At 46.6% G+C, this 25,875-nt stretch overlaps 1 protein-coding gene across 2 annotated transcripts in view; it reads right to left on the bottom strand.

The window, feature by feature from the left end:
* The window catches only part of SMARCA2 (SWI/SNF related BAF chromatin remodeling complex subunit ATPase 2), a 3,136,185-nt gene that overhangs the window by 2,161,041 nt on the left and 949,269 nt on the right, over window positions 1–25,875 (bottom strand). For both annotated transcript variants that reach the window (XM_069625745.1, XM_069625746.1), the window contains exon 14: window positions 23,695–23,795. In XM_069625745.1, coding sequence (XP_069481846.1) covers window positions 23,695–23,795 — 101 coding nt within the window. The remainder of the gene's footprint in view (window positions 1–23,694; window positions 23,796–25,875) is intronic.

Here is a 25,875-nt window from a genome sequence, read left to right on the forward strand (position 1 = left end):
TAACCAGTTTTGCCTTATCACCTTCCTGGAACATCTCGTGGCCGCCTTGTCCGTGCCAAGCACCCCGGCAACCGGAATACTGCGGTTTACCACTGCCGCGAAGAGAAGGGTAGTACCTTTTAACCGGAGGACTCTGCGGCTGGTTTCTTCCCTGGCAGTGCAACAACCTTTATCTTTCCTCCACGGCGAGACCTCTTCTTCCTCTAGACGAAACACCGACTTGCACCTGCTGCCAGGAACAACTGCCCCCGCTGGAGCTCCCTTCACACTTAAGGTACTGTGTCCCGCCTGGCTTCCCTTGCGACAGATCATTCAGGGTGACAGTAAAGCCTCGACTTTCTAACCTGGGCTAGCCTGGGACAACCTAGCTAACTTTTTCTGACTTGAATTTCATCCTTTTTGTGCGAACTATCTACAAGACTCTTTGGGCATAACCCCACTGTGTGAACCTGGACCCCTTCTGCTTGCTCTCTCCAAGAGTGGGCCTTGCAATTGACTTCCTTGCTCTCCAGTAGAACTCTGCCTATCCTGCCTTAGTGTGGGTCTTGGTAAAAGTATTGAAACTTGTGTGCTTCCTTAACTCTGCCTTTTTCCCTCCCTTTCTTTACAACTTATTAGAGTGTCATCTTATGTTAAGCGCTCACCTCTGTCTGAAAATAAGTGGTGTTTCTCACTAAGACTTGTCTAATAAATGAATAGGGTTGTATATATATGATAGTGACTGTGTGTTGAATTTACTTACCTCGTTTTTTTGCTAGTGTAAATTACAAGTGTGTTTTAAATAAATAATTATATACTTTTACACCAAAGCTCTGGTCAGTGTTTGTTTGTACTACTGTGTCCCTGTACCTATTGTGTATACTCTGCATACTGCCTTACTCTTCTTGAGGGAAGTCTGACTGCTCAGCCACAGCTACCAAGTGAATCTGTGTGGTACAGACTGCTACCAAGTGGGTTTACTGCCAAACACCTGTAGTCTTAAATCTTTTGCAGTGGTCCCTAAGGGAACTGCACAGGTTTCTGCCTAAGAGAATATATGGGATGGGTTTTTTTTCCCTCCTTTTTCCTGGTGTAGGGCCCTAGACCTTGGTATGTGTTCTGCCTCTCTCTTACAGTAATGGGCACTCATTCCTTAGATTCCTTTTATGGTACCTACAGGCACTAGTGATCTCCTGCTGACCACTCTGCTACAGTTCCTTGTCACTCCTCTCCCTCCCGGCCGCACACGGCTCCTATGATTTTTATAATTGTTGGTCTTTCGTTTCAGTGCCTGCATGCATGGCCCGCTATGGCCCACACTCCACGTTTTCAATTGCGCTTTCGGAACAGGGCGCCCCTCACTGCATCAGCAGAGCTCCTTTACCTGTTCCTTCTTTCAGGGGTGCTTCTGGGTAACTTCCGACTGCGGAGCCCCCGCCTCGCTGCAATCACTCACCTGGGGTTCTAACGCTCCTCCGCCGCTGCCTTCCGCTTCTCCGCACCAGTCAGACTGGGTCTGCCACTCACTTGCTGCGCTCGCTCCTCCTCTGGGCTCAGCGTTCGCATTTCTCTTGCTTCGGGGCCGCCATCATCGGTGTTGTTGCAGTCTTCCGCATCGCGGCCGGGAGGGGTGGGGGACAGGAGGCGGGTCGCACGCTGCCTTCAGTCTCCGTTTCAGCAGGAGATTCGTTGTGCCTCTTGAGCGTTTACTTGAGATTATTATTCAGTATAGGGGAGCTTCATGGTACTTCTCTGGACCTTCTCGCGGTCCCCCACCGCTGCAGTATTCCTCTCAGCGTCCTCCTTTCTCCAAGTACATGGCGGCCGCCACCTTGGCCTGGGGGCCGTTCTGTGTACAACTTTGTCTCCCGTTCTCACCAGGGAATTTCACCGCCTCATTGTCGGGTAATGTATTGCCTCAGGTGTTCATGGTTGTGCGAGTTTCTTTTGCAGGAATTTTGGTGTCCCAGAAGGGGGGATTCAGGTCTCCAGGCAAGAAGGGACCACACAGCTCACCAAGAAGCCATCCGTTTGGGTCCTCGGCTGGCCACAACCCCCCCCAGGTGTTTTCTTAGTGTGCTATAAGTGTGCTGTTTCTCTTCAAAAGGGATATAAAAAAATAATAAGAAGAAGAGAAAGGAGATTAATTTCAAAGTCTCTATTACCAAGACATATAAAGAATTGCTAGAAAGGCAGAGTCTCTGTCTTCATTGACTCGATCAGAGCCAGATTTTAGCTGACTCCCCAGAAGTTAGCCTTGCTAACATTGAATTATGGCTCAGAAAGCTCACAGAGAATCCCAATCCACCACTCCAGAGTGGAGTGAAGAAGAAGTACCCTCATTGCAGGATTCTGATCTATCCCTCAGCTTTAAGAAGGTACTGGGGGACTCCCTGACGCAGGCAGTTTCACAGGGAGTGCAACCTTTGACACAGAGGTTGGATATGCTGGAAGCATTTATGGCTGAGCAACAGGAACAGCGAACAGCCAGAAAGGGACGGGTTGATAGCCCTGGGCAGGGGACATCAACAGGACACCCCAAAAGCGGGGTTGATAATAAGGGGTGTAAGAAAGCCCGGAAGAGCGCAGACTCTCTGACCCCCACAGGCACGGATGAAAGGGTTAACCCTGTTCCCAAAGGCATAGCGACCCTGTCGCCAGACTAAAAGAGGCCTTTCTAGCAAAGATGGTAAAGATATACCCCCTGCCCCAGGGATGGACAATTCAGGGGATTATGAAGAGGGTTATACACCCGACGAAGAAAGTGGCGATGAGGAAGCCGTAATTAGAGCAAATTAAGTCAAATGTTCCTGAAGAGGAGGAGAACATATTAGATATGTTTGATACGGAAGCCATTAGGCACCCAAAATCATCGGAATGGGCGCCTTCGCCTAGAGTGGCACTATACATGGCCCAGCATATTAGGAAGCCACTGGACAGAGAAGTCCGATCACGCATGAGGGCAGAGTGCCCGAGACCAGAGCTTCCAGGGAAGCTCGCCGACACGCCAGATCTTGACCCTAAAATGGACACCTTTGTTACCAAATCCGCAAGAGACATCAGAAAAGGTGACGATCGCGCCTGGAAGGGCTGTCAAGACAAAGTTCTAGACTTGGCAGGACCACTAGGCAAGATTTTGGATTTAGTGGAGAAATCAAAAGACACGGGAGTCCCAGATGATACCCAAGCCCTAGGTAACTGGGCACAGAGGGCGGTCTGCCTCCTGGGAAATGCTAATTGTGCGCTCTCTTCGGAAAGGAGGAGAGGGGCCCTCCTAAAAATAGACAGTAAACTGAGCGACCTAGCCACTTACAAGGCGGGTGAAGGCGCCAAAGGACTGCTTTTTGTGTAAGCATTTGCTAAAGAGATGACGCAGTTCGTGGGAACATATTCCGTGCTGGAGAGTGCACAGAGCTCCATTAGGAAGATTTTCCCGGGGCGTGTTTTTGCCGGGACCGGACGCTTCAGAGGTCGTTTGTCTGGTCGATTTAACTATCAGCGCAGACCTCAAGGCCCAAGAGCACAATATTGGGAAGGCCGCCAACAAGACACCTTCTTTCCAGCCAGGGGAAGGAATACGAGAGGCCGCAGAGGAAGAGGCTCCTATCAGCAACCGGTGCAGTAGGCGGTGAGTACACCAAATATACGAGTGGGTGAGAGGACCCTCCTCTTTGTGACTCAATGGCAAGCTTTATAAAGCGATGCTTGGGTTTTAGAAGCGATAAGAGGTCTCAAGTTACAGTTCATAGGCGACCCAATTCAAGTGATAGAGCGCACCCCATTTACATGCCGCGAGAGGAGAAAGCGCTTTTACACAGCAAGCTAATAAAGCTAGTAGAAAAGAATGCGATAGAGCACGAATTACTAGGACGGGGATTCCTCAGCAACATGTTCCTAGTTCACAGGAAAGACAAGATCCGACCAGTCAAATTTGAAGACCTTGAACTGTTGGCTGACATACAATCATATCAAGATAGAGGGGATTCACCTCCTTCGGGATCTATTACGCTCAGGAGATTGGCTAGCACGTCTAGATCTCAAGGATGCGCATCTCACAATTCCGATAGCAACAGCCTTTCGGAAATATCTCCGCTTCCGATGGGAAGGGGAGATATGGCTTTTTACGTGCCTACCATTCGGGATAGCATCAGCCTCTTGGGCCTTTACAAAATTGATGAAACCAGTGGCTGCAGCTATCAGAGAGAGAGGGATCTGCATTATAATCTACCGAGATGATATTCTGGTGATGGGATCCAGCAAGGAAATCCTAGCGAAAGACGTCCAATGGATTTTCATGCTCATATCCTCCCTAGGATTCTTAGTGAACTTGGAGAAATCCCAGCTCATACCAGTTCAGAGAATAGAATTTCTGGGCTTCTCCACAGATACAGTAAAAGCTATTTTAGAACTCCCAAATCACAAAGTGAGGGTGATAAAAAAGGAACTCAGAACAGTGATAGTGAAGAAATCTATTTCGCTTCGGAATCTAGCCAGCGTAGTGGGTCTACTAGCGGCCTCCATACAAGCTATATTTCCAGGACCGTTACATTAACGAGCATTACAGACGCTCAAGATCAGACAATTGCGCGGAGGTTTAACTTACCATCACATAGTGAGCTTGGATCAAGAAGCCATCACGGAACTTCAATGGTGGCTAGAGAGTATGGAAGCCTGGAATGGCTGAGCTATTTTCAGAGACGTTCCAGATTTGGTTATAGAATCAGATGCAAGCAGGTTTGGTTGGGGGGCAAGGTGCGAACAGATTCAGACAGGAGGAAAGTGGTCGGAAGAAGAGTTATGCCTGCACATAAATTGCCTCGAGCTCCTGGCAGGCTCCTTCGCAATACAAGCGTTTACAAAAGACAGAATGAAATGCTGCGTATTGCTCAAGATGGACAATATATCAGCCGTCCGCTACATCAACAAATCAGGGGGAACGAATTCCAAGATGTTAGCAGAGCTAGCAAAAGATTTTTGGCATTACTGCCTGCAGAACAAGATCGTAGTCACCGTGGAATATCTTCCCGGGAGTCAGAACAGTGTAGCAGACTGGAACTCTCAATATCTTGCAGACTCCAGCGATTGGAGGCTACATCCTCAGATATTCAGACGCTTGCAAGCGTTATGGGGACCCCTGTGCATTCAGTCTGTTTGCATCCAGACTGAATGCACAGACGCAAAAGTACTACAGCTGGAGGATGGATCCGGGGGCAGCGGGTACAGAAGCATTCCTACACCCGTGGAGTGGAGCAGTCCACTACGCTTTCCCACCGTTCGTGATGATCACAAGAGCACTGGCGAAAGTCCGCAGAGAAAGCCGAGCTAGTGATGGTGCTGCTTTGTTGGAAAACGCAGGCCTGGTTTCCAGTAGCGATGGAACTTTCTCCGGATTTTACGAGAGTGGCTCAGAGTCTGCCAGACCTTCTACTTGACCCGACCGGTCACGTCCATCCGATGATAGAAGCGAGCACGTTACAGCTGATAGCATGCAGGGTTTCAGGAAAAGATGACAATTGCCAAGAATTTCGGAGCTCGCTGCAGATTGCATCTGAGATTCCTGGGCGCCGCCTTCCACTATTAGGAGCTATTGCACCGCTTGGAACAGTTAGACCCTATGGTGTACAGAACACAGTTTGGATCCCGTTTCAGCTCCTCTAGTGCTAGTTCTCAACTTTCTAGCTTCAAGGTTCCAAGCAGGCAGTGCCTATGAGTTTACAGATCAGCAATTTCAGCTGGTCACAATAAAGTGGAAGGGAGTGCCGTCGGGGAGCATCCAGCAGTATTGCGGCTCCTGAAATGGATTAAGTTGAGAAGACCGCCAGAAACTAAATACGCAGTATTGTGGGACATCAGAGACGTTTTCCATCTATTCCTAAGGTGGCCAGAGAATGTACACTTATCCCAATCCCAATTATCAGGGAAACTAGCTATGCTTCTATGCCTAGTGGCGTGCCGGAGAGTGTCCGATGTTAAAGCTCTAGAGATAGACAAAGATTTTTTTACCCCGAGAACAAAGACCGATTCTAGAGTGATTTCTTACCCTTATTTTGCAGAGAATAAGAAATTATGCGTAGCGCAATGCATTAAAGATTACGAAGCAGCAACAACACATATTAGGCCTTGCGGAGTGACCCAGTTGCTTATAGCACGCAGGAAAGCACACCATGCAATAGCAACAGCGACTATAGCTAGATGGGTTAGAGAGGTGATGCAATGGGCAGGCATAGACTTATTATTTGGCACGCATTCTGCTAGAGGGGCAATGGCTTCTAGAGATTTTACAGCAGGAGTATAACTTCAAGATATCATGAAATCAGCAGATTGGTCCTCTGAGTCGACCTTTAAGACTTTTTATTTCAAACCGGTGTCAGATATACCGAACAGGATGGTGGCAAGCTTTGAACAAGCATAATGCGAGCCTCCCGTCTTGTCATAGAATAAATATTGCTCACGCTGATAGCTCAGTAAGTCTTCATTCTATTAAAGATAAGGAGGCGAGCATTATATCCCGCCCGGAATGTCAAAGAAATAATCTGTAATTATATGACAGTCTTTATTAATTCCATAGGAGATGACCAGAAGGCGCCTTGAAAGGATTGATTTAAAAAGAAGAAGAATTTGTCACAAGTTGTACCCGTTGGATCAAGATTGCTTACAGCAGCGGAGCAGTTAAGTTCTTTGGGTTTCGGCATTTATTGACTGTTCACATGCAAAACTAAGACTATAGTGGCAAAGAAAGAGGAAAGGACATTGGGTTCAGGCTGCTTATACCCCATGCTGGGAGCCGATAGGTGGACAGACAGGGGATCAGGACTACTGAGGGCCTGAGATCATGGGAGTCGTGGTTCCCAGCACTCTTTGGAGATTTGAGATGTTTAAACTTGAACTTAGAATTTTTTTCTAATGTTATATTAGAAAAATATTTTAAAAAAGTTAATTTAATGTGTTAAAATGCTGAGATGGCAATATTAAAGAAAGATAAGCATAATGCTCGCCTTCTTGTCTTTAATAGAATGAAGACTTACTGAGCTATCAGCGTTGGCAATCTTTATTAGACAACATGGTCTGAGGGGGCCGGCCGCTTCCTTGCTTTGAAGCTAAGCATGGTCAGTCCTGGTTACTGCATGGATGGGAGTCCCGGATGCCTATCGTGTCACTGGCCACGGCCAGTGATGTTTCACGCCCCTCCCCACGTCACTGTAGCTGTAAAAATCTCTATATATTTTCACTTTTTTTCTATATCCGTGGCTATGAACTACAATGAACTACAAATACCCTTGCTTATTATTTTGTAGTTCCTATACCCGCGTTTATCAGGAAAAATTGTGATACACAAAAATGCTCCCCTTCCCTCCAAGACCATAACCAAGTGCACCTCCCACCCCCCATGTGTGTCTGGTCCCCTCCCCCCCATCCCCACTCCCCTGATGGCCTTTTCACCTCCCCTGTCCTGTTTATGTGATGCAGATTGTTTTGAAATGTCGGCTATTCGGTCTGATAGCTGAGGTTACAGAAAAGCTTTATATTGCAAACTCAGTCCCTCCAACTTCCAAATTTAATTTGGTGTCCTATTACCCCCACCTCTACCCTAAAGGCATTTCCCTGTTTTTCACCTGAAAATGACCTTTTCCTATTTATTCATTTTCGGTTAACCAAGTTTATAACCGTGGCTCTCTGATGCATGGAGGGAAAGAAAAGAAAAGAAAAAAAAACGGATGATGGAGGTTTCATTTATAAACATCCGGTTTCTTGGCAATTTACCAGAGATATAGCCATCTATTTTGGAAAAGGGGGCACCCACTTCTCTGTCAAATATTAAAAAAAACTACTGGACGGAATATCCCCAAACCACAAAAGGATCGAGAGTCAATGTTGTTTTAGACTTTTTTGTGTAGGGGAAAATTAAGCCGACTAGGCTGAAACTGTTCGTCTTCTTGCCAACTTTTTTATTTTTCAAAGAATTTTCCCCAAACTTTCCAGTCTGGGGGGAGGTCCGTGAAAGTTATTACCAAATCATTTTTTCGATTTCCTATGTAACGGTTTACCTTAATTATAGGGCGGCGGTCGCCGCCCTATAAAATATATAAATGTATATATGTCGTCATGGAATAAACATGAAAACGTTCTCACATCCTCGAACGAAGAAAGAAGTCAAAATCAAACAAGATCTGAGATGCTTTACACAATTTGTTATCTATGTGATTACTTGTGCCTGCAACATATGGTATGTTGGTAGCACCAAGCTGGAAGCCAGGTTAAGAATATTGCAACATCTACGTGCAATCAAAAATCATGATATGTCTTACCCACTTGCAAAACACTTTGAAGAGGTTCATCAAAATGACATCAGTTCTTTTAAGTATTTCATTATTGACTCAGTAAAAATTCACCCAAGAGGAGGGGATAGACTGCGAACCCTTAGACAAATGGTATTAAAATCTACTATATATCTAGATTCCAAGTATCCGGGAGGTCACAATCGTGACGAAGAATTATATGCATTTCTGGGATCTTGAAAATTCTAAGACTCCAAAATGTAAATCATTGGTAGACCTGAGCCTGTCCTAATTCTTCTAAATACTCTGCATTTTTGTATATTTGGTGTGCATGCACAATGAAATAAGGTTTTTAGGAAATTATGTTTGATTTGGACGTCTGTGCATCTTTATGCGGTTTTTTCTGCAAGTACTTTTTACTTTTATTGTGTGTTTTTTATATCACAACCAATTTTAAATCAATAATTCAGCAAAGGGAGAGGATGTTTTATTTTTATTGAGTGTTGTTTTTATCAATATGTAAAGTGCATTTGTCATCCAGTTGTCAATCGCATCACAAGTCTCCCCAAAACAATGTTTATCAATTGAAGGATTGGTTTGAATGTAACTAATGGGATTGAGGTATGGGAGAGGGCAATAATTTGAATGTTAAAAATACTATGTTCCATATCTACTAAAAACATTAGGCATAAAACACTGGCATATGAATGTGACATCCAACACTATGCACTTTAATCTCTAGTTGTAGGTTTCATTTCTCATCAAGTGATATATTCATACATTGTGGATCATATTATATTTTAAAATTGTTTGTATTTGAATTATAAGGTGTGATTTTAACACACAACATCAAGCACTTTAACCTTTTAGATATGTCCTTATAACAATTTGAAAAGGCAACATTTATTCTTGTATTTGCATTAGTTAACTTTTACCACATTATCTAATATACAGGTTGGCCAAGTTACAATATATAGGCGCCCGCAAGGGTAACATACTGCCTTTGTGTCTGTACCAGACCAACCTGAGTTTTATTATGAATATTCACAATATATATTATGGACTCCATGTTTTCCTTAGTATATTTATGTGCAGTTGAATTGACCGATGTATGATAGAAACATACCACACAGGCACCCACAAGGGTTACATACAGCCTCCAGTTACAGCACATAGGCGCCCGCAAGGGAAACACTGCCCATTTGTGCTGTACTAGATCAATTTACGTGCCTTAGTATAAAAACTTTTGATGCTTTTGATATATGTTAAGGATTGCTTATGCCCCCCTTTTTAGCGTTTCTTAGCGTTTTTCAGCGTTTTTTAGCGAATTTTTGTGGAGTTGATGCGATCTAAGTATGATAGAACATACCATAGAGACACCCGCAAGGGTTACATACAGCCTCAAAGGTCAAAGTACCAACTACTTGTGGTTTTGCAATATGCACTTTATATTATGCACTTTATTGATAGCACTCAGCACTTTGTCAATCAATAGTCCTTTAATGTTTACATAGCACTTTATTACCTATGAAATATATGCAATTTTAATGTTGATGTCTGCAACATGTACTTTGTAAACTTTTTTGACACCACATTTCAGTTCATGCTAAGACACTGCGTCGGCCCACTAGGGCTGAAAAAACAAGCCTAGTACAATAGAAGACGATGTATAATCGTTTCTTTTATTTTGTTGGCATTGGCGAACACTAGGATGGAAAATAAAGCATTTTGAATCAGTAATTCCGTGCAAATTGTCCACCCCCAACCCACATGGCCTAATTGGTTTTTTATGACAAAAGCGTTTTGAATTACTATAGTGCCTTTAAAACAATGGGTCTCTCATGAATGCACTGAAATGGGTGGTCATGCAGTTCCAACATGGTTGCATTCCTGTCTACCAATTGTTACTCTATTTAAGTGCTAAACACTAAAAATTGACTTATACACTTTCTTCTATAACACTACAGTCCTCTCTCTGTGTCACATACCAGACGAAGCCAGAGTAGGGTGAAACGCGTCGTTCCTTTTTTGCATCCAAGACCGTTGCTGCCTCCTTTGTCCATGCATTTCAATTAATAAAGGACACTTTGACTGCACGGTACACAAGCCTGTGTGTGGATTTTTTGGAGATATCCAGTCTTTCTTTACTATTACAGCCGGAGTGCCGATGTAACCTGGATTGGTTTCCAATCCACCTTTTTTTTATTATATATATATATGGGATACATTACTCACCGTAATCGTATTTCTGATGCTTATATCTGCTTAGATTCACATGCTGTGCATAGGCCGACATCTAGTGGAAGCTGCGGAGTATTACAGTTTGTTTTTCGAAACTCGAAAATGGGCGTCGACACAGGGCGTGCCAGTAAAACTATCCCTAGTGTGACGTCCACTGTACCCAAGATACCTCACGCGTCTGGGATCCTCAGATTGTATTTTTTCTGACATGAGGAAGCATGAGGAGTAGCGCGAGTACAGATAATCCAAGCAGATAGACAGAAAGGTAAGACTACAAGCAATCATGCGCCTTCTCTCGGAGGGGAGGAAGGGTGGGTCGCATGTGAATCTAAGCAGATACAAGCATCAGAAATACGATTACGGTGAGTAATGTATCCCTTCTGAGGCTTGTGGAATCTGCTTAGATCCCATGCTGTGCATAGATTAGCGAGCAGTACCCGAAGAAGGAGGTGGGATGTGAGAAGGGTCATGAGCAAACAGGTGTCTTAGAACCGCTTGTCCCACTTGTGTATCTGTCTTGGAATGAGTGTCAATGCAGTAATGCTGAGTAAAAGTGTGAATAGAGCTCCAAGTAGCTGCTTTGCAAATGGTGTCGAGGGGAACATTTGCAATGAAAGCCAGAGTGGCCCCAATGCCTCTAGTAGAATGGGCCCTTGGCGTAAAAGGCAGAGTTTTTTCAGAAAGAGAGTAACAGCTGTATACAGTTGATAATCCACTTCGAGATCGCGCCTTTAGAGACGCGATCCCCCTCTCTGCCTGTAGCTACGGAGACAAACAGTTGATCTGTTTTCCTTAGCGGTCTGGTTTTATTTACATAGTAGAGGACCGCCCTACGCACATCAAGGGTGTGTAGTTTCACCTCAGCTGAGCTTTGCGGGTTCTGGAAGAAAGCCGGAAGCTCGATGGACTGGTTTACATGGAATTTAGATATAAATTTAGGTGAGAACCTAGGGTGTGTGCGTAAAACCAGTTTGTCTTTGTGGATAGTAAAGAAAGGATCCTGCACTGACAGAGCCTGAATTTCACTGACCCTTCTTATAGAGGTAATGGCTACTAAGAAGGCCGTTTTATAAGTCAGGTGTTTGAGACTACTTTTATGCATGGGTTCGAAAGGGGGGCCCATGAGCTTAGCTAGCACCACATTGAGGTCCCATCCTGGCGGTGGGTTCGAAATAGGAGGGTGAAGTCTCTTTACTCCTTCCATGAAGGCTTTAACTACTGGTACTTTCCACCACAATACTTTGTTATGGGATGTGGTGTAAGCCGAGAGGGCTGCCAGGTGTACTTTCAGAGAGTTAAAAACCAAACCTGCGTCCAGCAGGTGGAGCATGTATGTTACAACGTTGGAAGGAGTGCAATCAACTGGGTTGATTTGTTTATTCTGGCACCAAATAACGAATCTCTTCCACTTGTCAAAGTAACAGTGCCTTGTGTTTGGTTTCCTGGATTCTTTTAGGATGTCCATACACCTCTGTGGTAAATTGAGATGCCCAAACTCTATGACCTCAGGAGCCATGCTGCCAGGTTCATTGAGTTGGGTTCCTGGTGCACTGTTTGACCTTGTTGCTGGGACAGTAGGTTGTACCAGGCTGGGAGTTTGATGGGCTCGCACACCGCCATCCTGCGTAGGTGTGGAAACCATGGTTGTCTCGCCCACATGGGAGCAACTAGGATGAGCGTCATCGATTCTTTGTTCATCTTGTACACCACCTTCCTGATGAGAGGAGTTGGTGGAAAAGCGTACGCAAACATCCCCGACCAGTTCATCCACAGGGCGTTCCCTTGGGAGTCTGGCTGGGGGAACCTGGATGCAAATCCTGGGCATTGTTTGTTTTCGCTTGTGGCGAATAGGTCTATAGTGGGGAAGCCCCACTGAGAGAAGAGATCTTCTACGATATCTCTGTGAATGACCCATTCGTGTTCCTCTGGGAGGGAGTCTCTGCTTAGAGCACCCACTAGGGAATTGAGCTCCCCTGGAACATGTTGTGATGACAGGAAGATGTTCCGTCTGAGTGCCCATATCCAGATTTTCTGGGCAAGCTTGGACAGATTTAGCGAACGAGTCCCTCCTTGTTTGTTCAGATAGAACATGGCTGTCGTGCTGTCCGTCCGGATCTGCACCGACAAGTTTCGCAGATGGGGCTCGAACGCCCGAAGCGCTCGGAATACTGCCAGAAGCTCTAGCAGGTTGATGTGGTTCTTGGCTACTGAGTGAGACCAGAGACCCTGAGCTGTGTGGTGGAGAAGGTGAGCTCCCCACCCAGTCAGGCATGCATCTGTAGTCACCACTGCCTGTACTTCGGGATCGTAAAAGGGTTTTCCCCTTGCGAGATTCTCTCTTGTCCACCAGTGTAAGCTTTGTACGAGTGTTGGCGAAACGACCACTAGATTGTCCCACTGACCACTTGCCCGAGACCACTGTTTCGCCAACCATTCCTGCATGGGACGCATGCGCAGACGCGCGTGGGGGACCAGGTAAATGCATGACGCCATCATGCCCAGTAACTGCATTGCTTTGCGTACCGTTATTTGTTGACCTGACTGATAATGTGGAATTTGCAGTAGTATATTCCGAATTCTCTCTTCCGAAGGGAAGGTCAACCCTTTTTGAGTATCTAGGATTGCTCCTAGGAACTGTTTTGAGGTGCTTGGCACCAGACTTGACTTCTTCTCGTTGATAGAGAAGCCTAATTCGTGGAGGAGGTCGATAGTCCTCTGAATGTTTGACCTGCAAATTCCTGGTGTTTCCCCCGTTATGAGCCAGTCGTCCAGATAAGGGTACACTGGGATTGCCTCCCTGCGTAGGTGTGCAGCTGCCACCGCCAGTACCTTGGTGAATACCCTTGGTGCTGAAGCTATCCCGAAGGGCAGTACCTTGAATTGGTAGTGGCGACTGTCCACCTTGAAGCGCAAGTATTTTCTGTGCGCTGGGAGCATGGAAATATGAAAATAAGCATCTTTCATATCCAAGGTTGCCATGTAATCCCCCTTTTTTAGGAGGGGGATTACCTCTTGTAGCGTGGTCATACGGAATTTTTGGGGCTTGACATACTTGTTGGCAGGCCGTAAGTCCAATACTGGGCGCATTGTCAAATCTTTCTTTGGCACAAGGAAGTAAGTTGAATAGATACCCTTGTTTACCTGGTGTCCTTGGACGAGTTCTATCGCGTCCTTTTGTAGCAGAATGGCGATCTCCTCGAGAAGGATCTTCTGATGTTCTAAGGAGTGTATTCTTTGTCGTGGAGGGTGGTTCCGGGGACGCTGCAGTAATTCTATACAATATCCTGTGGACACTGTTGACAGCACCCATCTGTCTGAGGTGATCCCTTCCCAAGCCTGGGTGAAGTTGGAAATGCGTCCCCCTACTGGGGTTGCGTGAGAAGGGACCCTGAACTGAGCGTCACTGCTTTGGTGGAGGCGTGCCACCTCCCTTGTTGGGGCTGCCTCTGCCTCTTCCACGACCTCTCTTGTTACCCCTGCCGTAACTTTGGGTAGACTGCTGGTTGTTGTTCCATTGTGTACCCTGTCCTTGGGCATAGTTGCCTCTTTGTGAACTTTGGCCGCGTGGGCGACGAAAATTACTGTTCCCCCTCTGGTTAGGGGGTTTGTTGGTAAGCTGGCCAAGGGATTTGAGAGTCTCGTACTCGTCCTTGGCATTCTTAAGTGCGTCTTCGACCGCTTTCCCAAACAATAGATCGGGTTCCACCGGCTTGACTATTAATGAAGCCTGGGTTTCTGTTTTGAACCCCGACTGCCGTAACCACGCATGTCTCTTGATAACAGTACCTTCTGCTATCAATCTTCCTGCGGTGTCCGCGGCGTCGAAAGTTGCTTTTAATATGCAACCAGACACGGCTCTCCCTTCTGCCGAGATCCGAGCCAACTGGCCCTTTAACGGTTCAGGAGCAGAGGCTATGAGCTCCGCGACCTCTTCCCATTGATGGCAGTTGTAACTTGCCAACAGGGTGGTGGAGTTTGCAATCCTTGCTTGGTAGGCGGACGTTGAGGCTACCTTCCTGCCAAACCCGTACAGTCTTTTGCTCTCCTTGTCGGGAGGAGCTTCTGACGACGATAAGGGTGTCCCAGCCCTCTTCCGAGTGTTGGTAACCACTAGGGAGTCTGGTTTAAGATGTCCTCTTATATAAAGAGGGTCAGACTTGCCTGCCCGAAAAAGTTTCTCGATTCTGGGGTTGACGGCTCTGGTGAGGTTAGGATTCACCAGGGATGGATCTATCCTACGTTGGATGGATTTAAGGATAGGGATGGTCTGAGCGACCGGCCTCCTCTCTCCCACCAACTCTTCTGCGAAGTCCCTTTCCTCCTGTACACCGTGGGTGTCGATGTGAAAATGTTCTGCTGCGCGAGCGAGAACTTCATTAAGGAGGGGCTGGTTATCAACTGGCGAGTCGGTAACTGGGGCTTCGCTCTCTACCGGGGAATCTACTCTGTAAATTTCCTGCTCATCTTCTACCTCCTCCAGGTCCTCATCCTCCGCATAGTATTCAGTCCCGGTTTGTTCCTCCATAATTGTAAACTCCTGGTCCCCTTCAGGGAAAGGCTGTCCTTGGTATCTGGGGTGTGGAGTGGGGTGTGGAGTAGAGTATGGAGTAGAGTAAGGCTGCACCTCGAAGGGTTCAGGTCTTTCGAACCGGGCCTTTTTACTTAGGGGGATAGGATCAGAGGAGCCTGAGGGTGTGGGCCCTTGAGGGTCATACGAAAGGAAATGTTCTGGGTTTTTGTCATAAAAATCAGCTAAGGAAGACATCCTTGACATGACCCTGTCTATGTCTTCACTGGACCATTCTTTGGAACAGGGTATGACTTTAGTAGGCAACTTAGGGGACTTATCAAGGGTACCCTTGCTGGATGTTGATGTCCCAGTAGATTTATGTTTGTCTGTCTGCTTAGGGTGGAAGGATGGTCTTACAGGAGTGGAAGGCTGTGCTTTCCGCTGTTTCCCCCCCTCCCCGTGCGTGGAAAAATGTTTTCCCTGCCCCTTGGAGGCCCCAGAGACTTTCGACGCCTGGCGTCGAGGATTGGGAGAGGTGTCTTGTTTCGAGCGTGGGGCCTCGCTGGTGTTAACTGCGGCCTCGGTCTCCTGGAGCGCGGCCTGGGGGTGGAAGTCGTCTTCGTCTTCCGACGATCGAACTTCCATTAATCTAAGGAGCGAGGCACTCTTGGCAAGAGTGGATGATTGCCTTGCGTCATGAGGCGATCTCGATCGAGAGCGCCCAGAGGACACCGAGTCGGACCGTTCTATCTGTGCCTCTTTCCAAGAAGTCGACGTCGTCGAGGTTCGGTTGGACTTAGTGTGCTTAGTGTGTGTAGCGCTTGCGTCGCCGGGGGTCTTCCCCATAGCCGCCCTGCCGGACAACCTTCCGAGGTCGGGGACCTGCGCTCGGCAGTCTTTCGACGCCGTAATGCCCTCGCCGTCCGAAAGTACGGCGTCGCTGCCATCGCTGAAGGCGCTCTCCGCTGCCATGGCCGCCTGCCTGGCGTGGTGGGCCCAACGCTTTGTCGAACGGTCCTTAAGTGTCTTAGGCTTAAACCTACTACACGCTCTACAGTACGCTTCGGGGTGGTCCCTCGGCAAGCAGAGATTGCACGTGCGTGCCTGTCGACCCAAGGGTATTTGCGGTTGCACTTGGGGCAGAATTGGAAAGGGGTACCCTCCATACGCACCTTGAGGCAGCGGGCTGGTAAGTGTAGGAAATATATAAGGTGTACCTATATACCAAGAGTGAAGAGTATGTACCACCCCCCACTCTCCCTACTTGCAGGGCCGAGGCCAGCGGCCTACTAGGCCCGGGCCGAGGCCAGCGGCCTTCCGAGGCCCAGATCCGTCGTGCAGCAGCCGACGGTCGGTGTCTTCTCCAGCCGTCGTCGAGTCAAGGGTCGACGTTGGGGTGGGGAAGGATGTCAATAAATAATTTTAAACTTCAATAATTAGCAAAGGTATGGCTAAGGCCAGGGGACTCCGCAAGATGCTTCCGACCAGTATGGCGGAAAAAAACAATCTGAGGATCCCAGACGCGTGAGGGATCTTGGGTACAGTGGACGTCACACTAGGGATAGTATTACTGGCACGCCTGTGTCGACGCCCATTTTCGAGTTTCGAAAAACAAACTGTAATACTCCGCAGCTTCCACTAGATGTCGGCCTATGCACAGCATGTGATCTAAGCAGATTCCACAAGCCTCAGAAATATATATATATATATATATATTTTGCCACAAATCATTAAAAATATAAATTAAACATCTGATCAAAAAGAAAAATGTGACAGAACACATGCATTTTGGTTTTACAGAATAATTGATTATGCATGAATCTACAACAAAATTAACATCTTCAAATGCCAGAACTTATTGCGCAGGATTCACTGTAAAAGGTTCAAAAGGGACAGTGGGAAATGAATGCTGTTAAATGTTGGTCAATCTAGAATTTAGATCATAGGCTGGCTTAATGAAGCGTTTACCAAAATCCCAACTGATGGCATGGGAATTCTCAAGCAGCAAACCCCTCAAATTAAAGAGATGCCTGTTTTGATTCCCAATTCTTGGGTTGGTAAACAAAAAGCCCACATGGTTTGCTATAAAGAAAGTAAAAAAGAATTTCCATCAGAGAACCTCTGTTGGAAAGAAAACCCACTCTAAGGAATAATCCTAATCAACTCTTAATTTCTTAATATTTTAATAATCACAATCTATTAAACTTTACAAATCTTTACTTATTTATTTTCAGATATTAATTCGTTGACATTTTCTGTAGTTTGCCCCCCCCCAAATAATTTTTCACAAAAGGAATTCTTGTATGGCAAGATCCAAATAAATACAACTTAAAAATCATCTTAAGTAGGTTTCAATCATGTCTTGAATTGCTGCCAATCATTATTGCATGAATCATCTTGGCTTTGATGGAAATTAACAGGTTGTAATAATCTCTATGTGTTTTGAAATAAGTTACTCAACGTAGTGTCTACCTTACTCCTAGTCCATAGTCCCCTTTCTTCCATACTTTTGGGACATTCCGTCCAGTGGGATGGGACTGGAGCACTTTCGTAAAAAGAGCATCAAATTGAAAAATGTGTCCTTCCTCTCTTTTTACGCGGGGTACCGCACGCGGCTGTAACCCTGCCATCCTTAGCTCCGCCCCATGCATCATTCTTCAGTCCTTTTCTATCGCCAGGTCCGAGACCTTTAAGCAATAATAGAGGATACTTATTAGAGGGGACGGCAGACGGGTAATCTCCAAAAAGTATGGAGGAAAGGGGACTATGGACTAGGAGTAAGGTAGACACTACAATGAGTAACTTTGTTATACTCCTAAGTCCCTACCCCTTTCCTCCATACTTTTGGGAGATTACCAAGCACTCCTCACAGGAAAACGGGTGGATGGAATTCCCTTACTGGAAGAGGTTCTTAAGAACAGCCTGACCGAACTGAGCATTGGCTCTGGAGCTCAGGTCTAAGCAGTAATGCTTACAAAAAGCTGATGGGGAAACCCACGTAACTGGTCTGGCAATGGTTTTCCAGGGAACATATTTCTGGAAGGCGACAGCAGCTGCCTTGCCCCGCACAAGATGGGCATGAATTCCTTTTGGAGGCTGAAGGCCCTGAACGGTATACGCCTCTGAAATAGAGGAAGCAATCCATCGGGAGATAGTTGCTTTCGAGGCCGGCGTTCCTTTCGGATCGCCAAAGGTCACAAAAAGCTGGGAAGAGCTCTTAAGTTTAGATGTCCTGTCCAAATAAAACTTAAGAGCTCGTCTGACATCCAAATTATGCAATACCCTCTCTGCATCTGAGGCCGGGTCTGGAAAGAAGACGGGTTAGGAAATAGACTGGTTCAGATGAAAATCGGATACCACCTTTGGAAGGAAAGAAGGATTAGACCGGAGGATGACCTTATCCTTATGAAAGGCGAGGAATGGATGTTCTACAGACTAGGCCTGAAGCTTGCTTACACACCTTGCCGAAGTCACGGCAATCAGAAAAGCCATTTTCCATGAAAGGAACTTCAAATCCACCATAGCCATGGGCTCAAAAGGTTTATGGCATAAGGCAGTGAGGACCACATTCAATTCCCACTTTGGTTGCAGGTTGCACATAGGTGGATAAAGATACAATAGACCCGCAGTGTCTTTTAATGACAGGGTTTATCAATGAAAGGAGCAAGAGCCCGTGGACAGGTAAGCGACGATAGACAACAAATAAGTCCTACAATACAAGACATGCATGCCTGAAGCTGCCAGATGAGAAACGAATGACAGGACCGTGTTGATGGTAGCTTGTCTGGGGTCCAGCTGCTTAGCTAAACACCAGTGATAGAACCGGAGCCACTTGCTCGTATACTGAGACCTTGTTTAAGGCTTTCTAGCCGCCTGGATAATACGCATATTATCCGCAGACAGGTTGAAACTTTCGAAGGATTTGAACTCAGGCACCAGGCTACCAAGCTGAATGATTGTGGGGAGGGGTGCCACATCTGGTGATCGCTCTAGTGAAGCAGGCCTGGAATCAGCGGAAGCCTGGACTGCCTCAATGGTGAAAAATGTCAGAGAGGATCTCCGTGTTCAGTTCCCACTCGTAGCCGACCACCGCTCGTCAGCTGAAGGAGTCTGCAGTCACATTCATTTGGCCCGGAATGTGCAATGCCAGCAGCCAAACACTGTGCTGAATGCCCCATTCCCAAATCTGAATGGCTAGATCTACAAGGGGAAGTGACCTAGTACCCCCCTGCTTGTTGATGTAAAACATGGATACCGCATTGTCTGTGCGGATGCGGATCACTTTGTTCACAATCACTGACTTGAAAGCTTTGAGCGCCAGGAAAATCGCCAGAAGCTCCAGATAATGTGTCTGTCCTGTGGTGACCAAAGGTCGAAAACCTGAAGATGATCCAACGTCACGCCCCACCCAATAAGGGAGGAGTCCGCTGTAATGGTCGTTTGAGGGGAGGGCTCCTGAAAAGGAGCACCCACCGACAGATTGCTGGAAGATGACCACCATAGGCTATTTGTGATCATGCAGGGTGGAACCGGAATCATTTTGGTGTCCTGGTCCACTGCCTGAAGCCAGGAGCTCTGAAGAGTCATCTGCGTGAGTCGCATCTTGAGACGAGCAAGGGGAAGAGCAAGCATGCACAAGGCCATGAGGCCTAGAAGCCTCTGGAACCACCAAGCCGACGTGCTCTATGACTGAATAAAAACCTGACACGTGGTCAACAGATCTGCCATCCTGTCCACCGTCAGGTACACTCTGCAGTCGATCATGTTCCAACATAAACCCAGGAATATCAGGTCCTGAGAGATCGTCATGGAGGATTTCCGCCAGTTCACCGACAGCCCAAGGCAGAACACGAGCTGGAGGAGAGACTGAAGGTTGCTCGAGGCTTTAACTGGACAAGGACTACGCAGAAGCCAGTCGTCCAAATATGGATACACAGGAATACCCTGTAGCCGAAGAAAAGTCGCGATGACCGACATCTTCGTGAAGGCACATGGCGCTGAGCCGAGACCAAAAGGGAGCACTCAGAATTGGAAGTGCTCCTCTCCCAGGGAGAACTGCAGATATTTCCGATGCGGGCTCCAGATCAGGATATGCATATACGCGTCCTGAAGGTCCACAACGCTGAGCCAGTCACCCTTCTGAATCGAGGACCTTATTTGGCAGAGCGTGATCATCTTGAATTTCGCTTGGGGAAGAGAACGGTTGAACTTGGAAAGGTCTAGGATGGTGCGCAGGCCAGCCTGGTTGGGTTTGGGCACCATGAACAGACAAGAGTAAAAACCCTCCCCTCGTTCCACTAGGGGAACAGGTTCCACCGCCTTGAGATCTAGAATCTTCTGGACCTCAGCTCTGACGGAGGGCGTCCCCCAACTGCTGAAAGGGAGGATTGAAGGGCAGGGTAAGGGGGAGGGAGAAGCATAAGGCCGCCCGAGCGATGGATAAAACACCTGTCTTCGGTGATGGTTTGCCACGCCTCCAGATGAGATGAGATTTGTCCTTCCATCGAAGTCTTGTGCAAGCGCCAAAAAATATAATTTTGTAGACTTTTCTGTGGAGAGAATACCTGTCCCTGAAGAGGAGGCTGAAGGCAGAGAAAAATCGACCCCGTTGCTGTCTCCGACGGGAGCTACCTGTCGGAGGATCAGATCTGCATGACATGCGGTCCTGGAACCCTCCAAAGCCTGAGGAGGACCGAGACTTTGACTGGGGGCTTCACAAGCACCGACAGAGACTTGGCAGTTTGCGTGCTCGCCTTAGTCTTTGTAAGCTCTTCATCCATTGAAGAATGAAACAACTCTTTGCCGTCAAAAGGCAGGTCCAGAACCTTATCTTGGACCTCCTTCGAAAACTTTGTTGTATGCAGCAAAGCTTGACGAGAGGTGTCCACCCCCAACATCAGGTCCTTAGCTGAGGTGTCGACATGGTGTGCAGCAGCCTCCAGCATATCCTGTACTAATACCTTGGCGTCTGACAAACCGCCTTTAAAGTCTTCCAGCCTGTCGCCAGGAATGAACTCCTGAAGTCCGCCAAATCCCTCCACAGTTTCATATTCACCGCCGCCAAAATGAGCTCCGCATTAGCCTGACGCAATTGCAGTACCATGTTGGCAAAACCCTTCATGGCCAAGGAATCTAGCAACTTGTCTTCCTTGGCCAGAACTTGAGCCGCGGCAGCATTGGATTGCAGAGTGAAGGCCGCAACCACCGTTTAGGACGGGAACGGACATGACACCAAGGCTACTTCCTCAGAGGAGTGAAGCCTGTAACGGGAGTAGATTCTCCTATGTATATGTAGCCCAGTGTGGGGCTTATCCCAAACTTTGCGGTCCTCGTGGAGTCTTGTTAACCGGAGACAGCAGAGGCGGAAGAGGTGGAGACTGGCCGGGAGATAGAGGCAGTATCGCTTCCGGGGTGACAGGTGCTGTGACTGGAACTGCCGGGGCAGGATGCGGCACCAGAGGGCAGATCTCCCTAATAAGACCTTTAAAGTACTCCCTCATAGGATCAGTGTTCATAAGACTCTGAAATTTCCCAGAAAAGGCATCCTCTGCCGAAACTTTAGGTACTGGGATGGACAGAGGCTGCTCATGAGGGGCATACCCAATGAACAAAGTGAGGTAGGCTGCCAAGAGGGCCCACCACCAACAGGGTCTACACAGGCCAGTGGGGCAGAAGTAGGAGGAAGCGAGACTGTATGCAGCAGTGACATCTGAGAGCGCGCCAGTCATAGGAGGGGCGGAATGGATTCACACTGTCCCGTGGACAAGGTTGTCCACCAAAAAAAAGGTTCCCAGCACCAGCCGTCGATAGCGTGGGTGGGAGGGATGCCGCAGACCACGTGGGAAGGCCCGCCATTTTATGAGCATCCGAGGAGAACTGCGTCATATGTGTGGATGAGGCAGGCAACTCCACAGACTGGTCAGGGGACCTGATCGAAACTTTAGCCTTGACACAAGGATCCTCGGCAGAGCCGGTAATATGGGGCCTGGGATGTTTAAAAGACATCCTGTCGTGACCCTTTGAATTAGCCTCCAAGAGAGGCACCTCGGCCAAGCCGGTAACAGAGGAGAAATGGTCAGAGAACCGGTATCACCACGAGCACAGGAATGCTGAGAAATCCACCTCACAGACAAGACCTTCACAGGTCTCAGTTCTGTCGGTACACACCTTTGCCTCGATGAGAGGAACCTCGAATGGAGTCTGGTCTGTATAGCTCTCCCGAGAGGGACCTCGAACCATGGTTCGGTACAGAAAGCCTCAAGGGAGGCCTCGGGCGCACCCCAGTGTCTGTATGGGAAGTTCCAGACAAGGAGACCTCAGAGCATACTCTGGTACCCAACGCCTCAGCACGACTGGGCTGGCTATTAGCACCTGGTTGGTGAACCTCAGATCATCCGGTGTAGGCAGGCCCCTCGCGGGAACCCTTGGAGAAAACCCTGGTACGCCAATTAGGCCTGCGAGGCACCTCAGGGGAAACCCTGGTAGCAGAGCTCTTGAAGCTCTGGCCGGGGTGCCCTAAAAAGTAAAGAACTTATCGGGCGTCTCTTCTTTTCGTCGATGAAGAGTTGAAAATGCGGTGGAGGAACTTGCTGGAAGATCTCCTCCCACCGGCGAAGAGGACGCTGAAGTGCCCGGACCGAAAAGGGAGTCACAGTAGAAACACAAGTCCCAACGGTGATCCGGTCCCAGACACTCCAAGCCGAAAGAATGGGGATTCACCCTAGCGAAACAACCTTCGCAAGAGGAACAAGAGACAAATCCTAAACGATCCGGCATAGACGGAGGACAACATGACCGCAGAACCGGAGCAGGAGATAAGGACAACGGGAAAGAAGAAAAATGTCTTTCCGGTGATGCAAGTGCGTCCAACCCCAACCGCGCGGAGAAAAGGATTGAAGAGCGATGCGCGGGGCGGAGCCAAGGGGGGCAGGGTTACAGCCGCGTGTGGTACCCCGCGTAAAAAGAGAGGAAGGGCACATTTTTCAATTTGATGCTTTTTTACCGAAGTGCTTTGGTCCCATCCCACTGGACGGAATGTCCCAAAAGTATAGAGGAAAGGGGAATGGACGTAGGAGTATTAAGGATTTCTTTATGGAGGAGCTGATTTCCATCAAATTCATATTATTGTCAACCATGATTCAATATTATTTGAATCTTTGGTAGCCGCTTAAAAGGACGCACATTTATTTGTGACTCTTCTTGTGAATGATCTTATGTTGTAATTCTCCTTTAAACCATCAAGAATCCATGCATATCAATGTTGCTCTAAATCGTTGAATGCTTCCAAAGCACCTGTCCGTGAATCCCTTCAAGTTGACCTCCCTCTCTCACTCCCTCTCTCTAGTCACAAATGGAGTTTAAAGGGAGGTACAGCATTCACAAGACGAGTCACGAGACGGCAAGAAGATGTGTTGCTTGTTAAGTTTAATAGAATGGCGTTATTAGAATATTGGGAAATTAAGAGTTGATTAGGATTATTCCTTATTTTTTAGTTTGTTCTAGGAGCTTAGTACAAGTTCCAGAGACTCTGCACCCATAAATTAAGAACAGATGTTTATTAGACACACATTCACTACATATTCATAGAGTGGCTTTACATTGAAATTGATATGAAAAAAGAACATGAAACCTATACTTTTCCCATTCATTTTTCTTTGCAAAATCATGACAAACAATGTGTACACATACTCAATGATTGTCTTGGCATCCCTCTCAGAAACATCATCAACATTCGACTCAATGCGCCTTTTCTCCTCTGCTTCAAGCCTACTGGATTCCTCATCTTCATCCTACAGAAAAGAAAGGGACACAAATTCAAATGATAAACGCAGTGAGTAAGTTAAACCGCGAGAAAAATAAAACTTGTTTATGCACATCTAGGAAATCAATCTACATAGCTTGAACATATAGCAGCATCTCGACCACAATGTTCCATGCATGACTCGTACAACACATGAACACTTTCTAAGCCATGGTGTTTGCGCAATCCTATGCATGTTTTTGGAAAATGTCATGGCTAGGTTGTTTGATTTGCTATTTTTGGTCTTTTAAGCGAAAATGAGTTTTTCTGGCTCAAAAAGCCATTCTCGGCTCAATTGTTTTGCAGACTCAATATATAAAAGGGATACGTGAAAACATGTGTGGTTGTCTTTTGAAATATTGCTCAATATCTGTTCCATTGTACAACCGCATCATTGAAAATTAGTATGTTTTCACGAATTTACAAATCCTGGGAATACCATCTTCCCAAAGGTTTCATAATTGAGCTATCCACCGCCATTTATGTAATAATTCAAGTGCATCACTAAATGATGACAGAATCAATGATCACGTCACACTTTCCCTTTGGTGAGAGGTTAGTCCCCAGAATATGTGGAAAAAACACACTTTAAGGAATCTACTAATAGGTGGCATATGTATATTCTGGTTGTGTGGCTTAAAGAGCTTGATGTAAATGGGCATTATATATTTTTTTAAGTAAGATGCAATTTCCCTTCAACTCTCTAAAAAAGTCAGTGGGGTGTTGGGCAAACCAATAAACCGTATTACCTCAGGTCTACGGAGTACATGTTTTCAACAAGTTGGTTCCCCTAGTAATGCCTTTAGCAAGGCAAATGGTAATTTTCCAAAATGTCAGAAGTCATTTTGAGGCTTATCTTCAATGACAAATCAACCCTTGGCCAAAGGAAAACGAGCAAAACAATCTTTTACAGATTCTCAACACTTTAAGCAATCTTCTGGGGTGGCAGGCGTCCACGTTGTCAGTTTGCTGGATTGTCTAAAAAAGCAGATGTTTTGAAATCGTTCACAATATTTCTCCAAAGTATTACATTTATTTTTTACAATTCTGGTACAGTAAAATGCTTGCAGAGAAGGTCAAAACAGATCCATAATTCCACCTCATATACTAAATGCAAATAATGGTTTTAGCCTCACTGAGCACATTATCAATACTTTCTAATGGTTCTTTTGGTCAATTGGGATTAGACCAATGCTCTAATTCCAGACGAGCAGGGGAAGGTGGGCTAAAAAGGTACTGAAGTAGGACCTGAAACCTTCTCGGTCAAACCCTGTAATGGACATCACTCAGCAGATACAGGCTCCTGCACAAGCTGTAGTTGCACTGTGGGCTTTGGTTATTATCCCAATCAGAGATTACATAGTTAATGGCTTTTTGGTGCAGCAGGACCTAGGTGCATATTTTTGCAGGTGGCAAACCTACATGCAGAGCGCCTTACACCTGTGAATCCTTAGTTTGTGAGGCAGGGTTTAGGTAAAAGCATTGGTGTCATCAGTCTATCCGATCTGTGCTGTGTGACATTTATTTATTTAATTCATTTTTATTTATAAATTTATAAGGCGCAGAAGCCTGCAGGCATCAGGGCGGCAACGTAAAGACAGAAGGATAACAAAAATAAACGGTACACACTGAGAAGAAAATACAACGGTCTGTACTAATAATTACTTAAATAGGACGGCCTTCAGTGCACAACTGAACTTTAGATTGTTTTGTTCCAGTCTTAATGCAATCGGGAGTGCGTTCCAGATCTTGGCAGCTCCAACGGGAAAGGATCTACCCAGTCCATTGGTGGGTTACGCTGTTGATCTGACCCTTATTTCCTGAACCCAGGGATCTACTAGGAACATATGGGCGATCAATGATTTCAAGTAGAGAGGAGCAGTGCCAAAAAGGCAGTGGTGTACCAGTGTGCTAGATTTGAAAGCAGTCCTATCTTCCACCTTCAGCCAGTGTAGATCCCTTTTACTGGCCGAGATGTGTTCGCCTCTTGGCATGTTTTTAATAATACACACAGCACTATTCTGAATTGACTGACATTTTGTCAGAAAGGCAGCGTTTGCTCTTATTAG

This window comes from Ambystoma mexicanum, chromosome 6p (assembly GCF_040938575.1).
Source record: "Ambystoma mexicanum isolate Mex_15411 chromosome 6p, UKY_AmexF1_1, whole genome shotgun sequence".
Lineage (NCBI taxonomy): Eukaryota > Metazoa > Chordata > Amphibia > Caudata > Ambystomatidae > Ambystoma > Ambystoma mexicanum.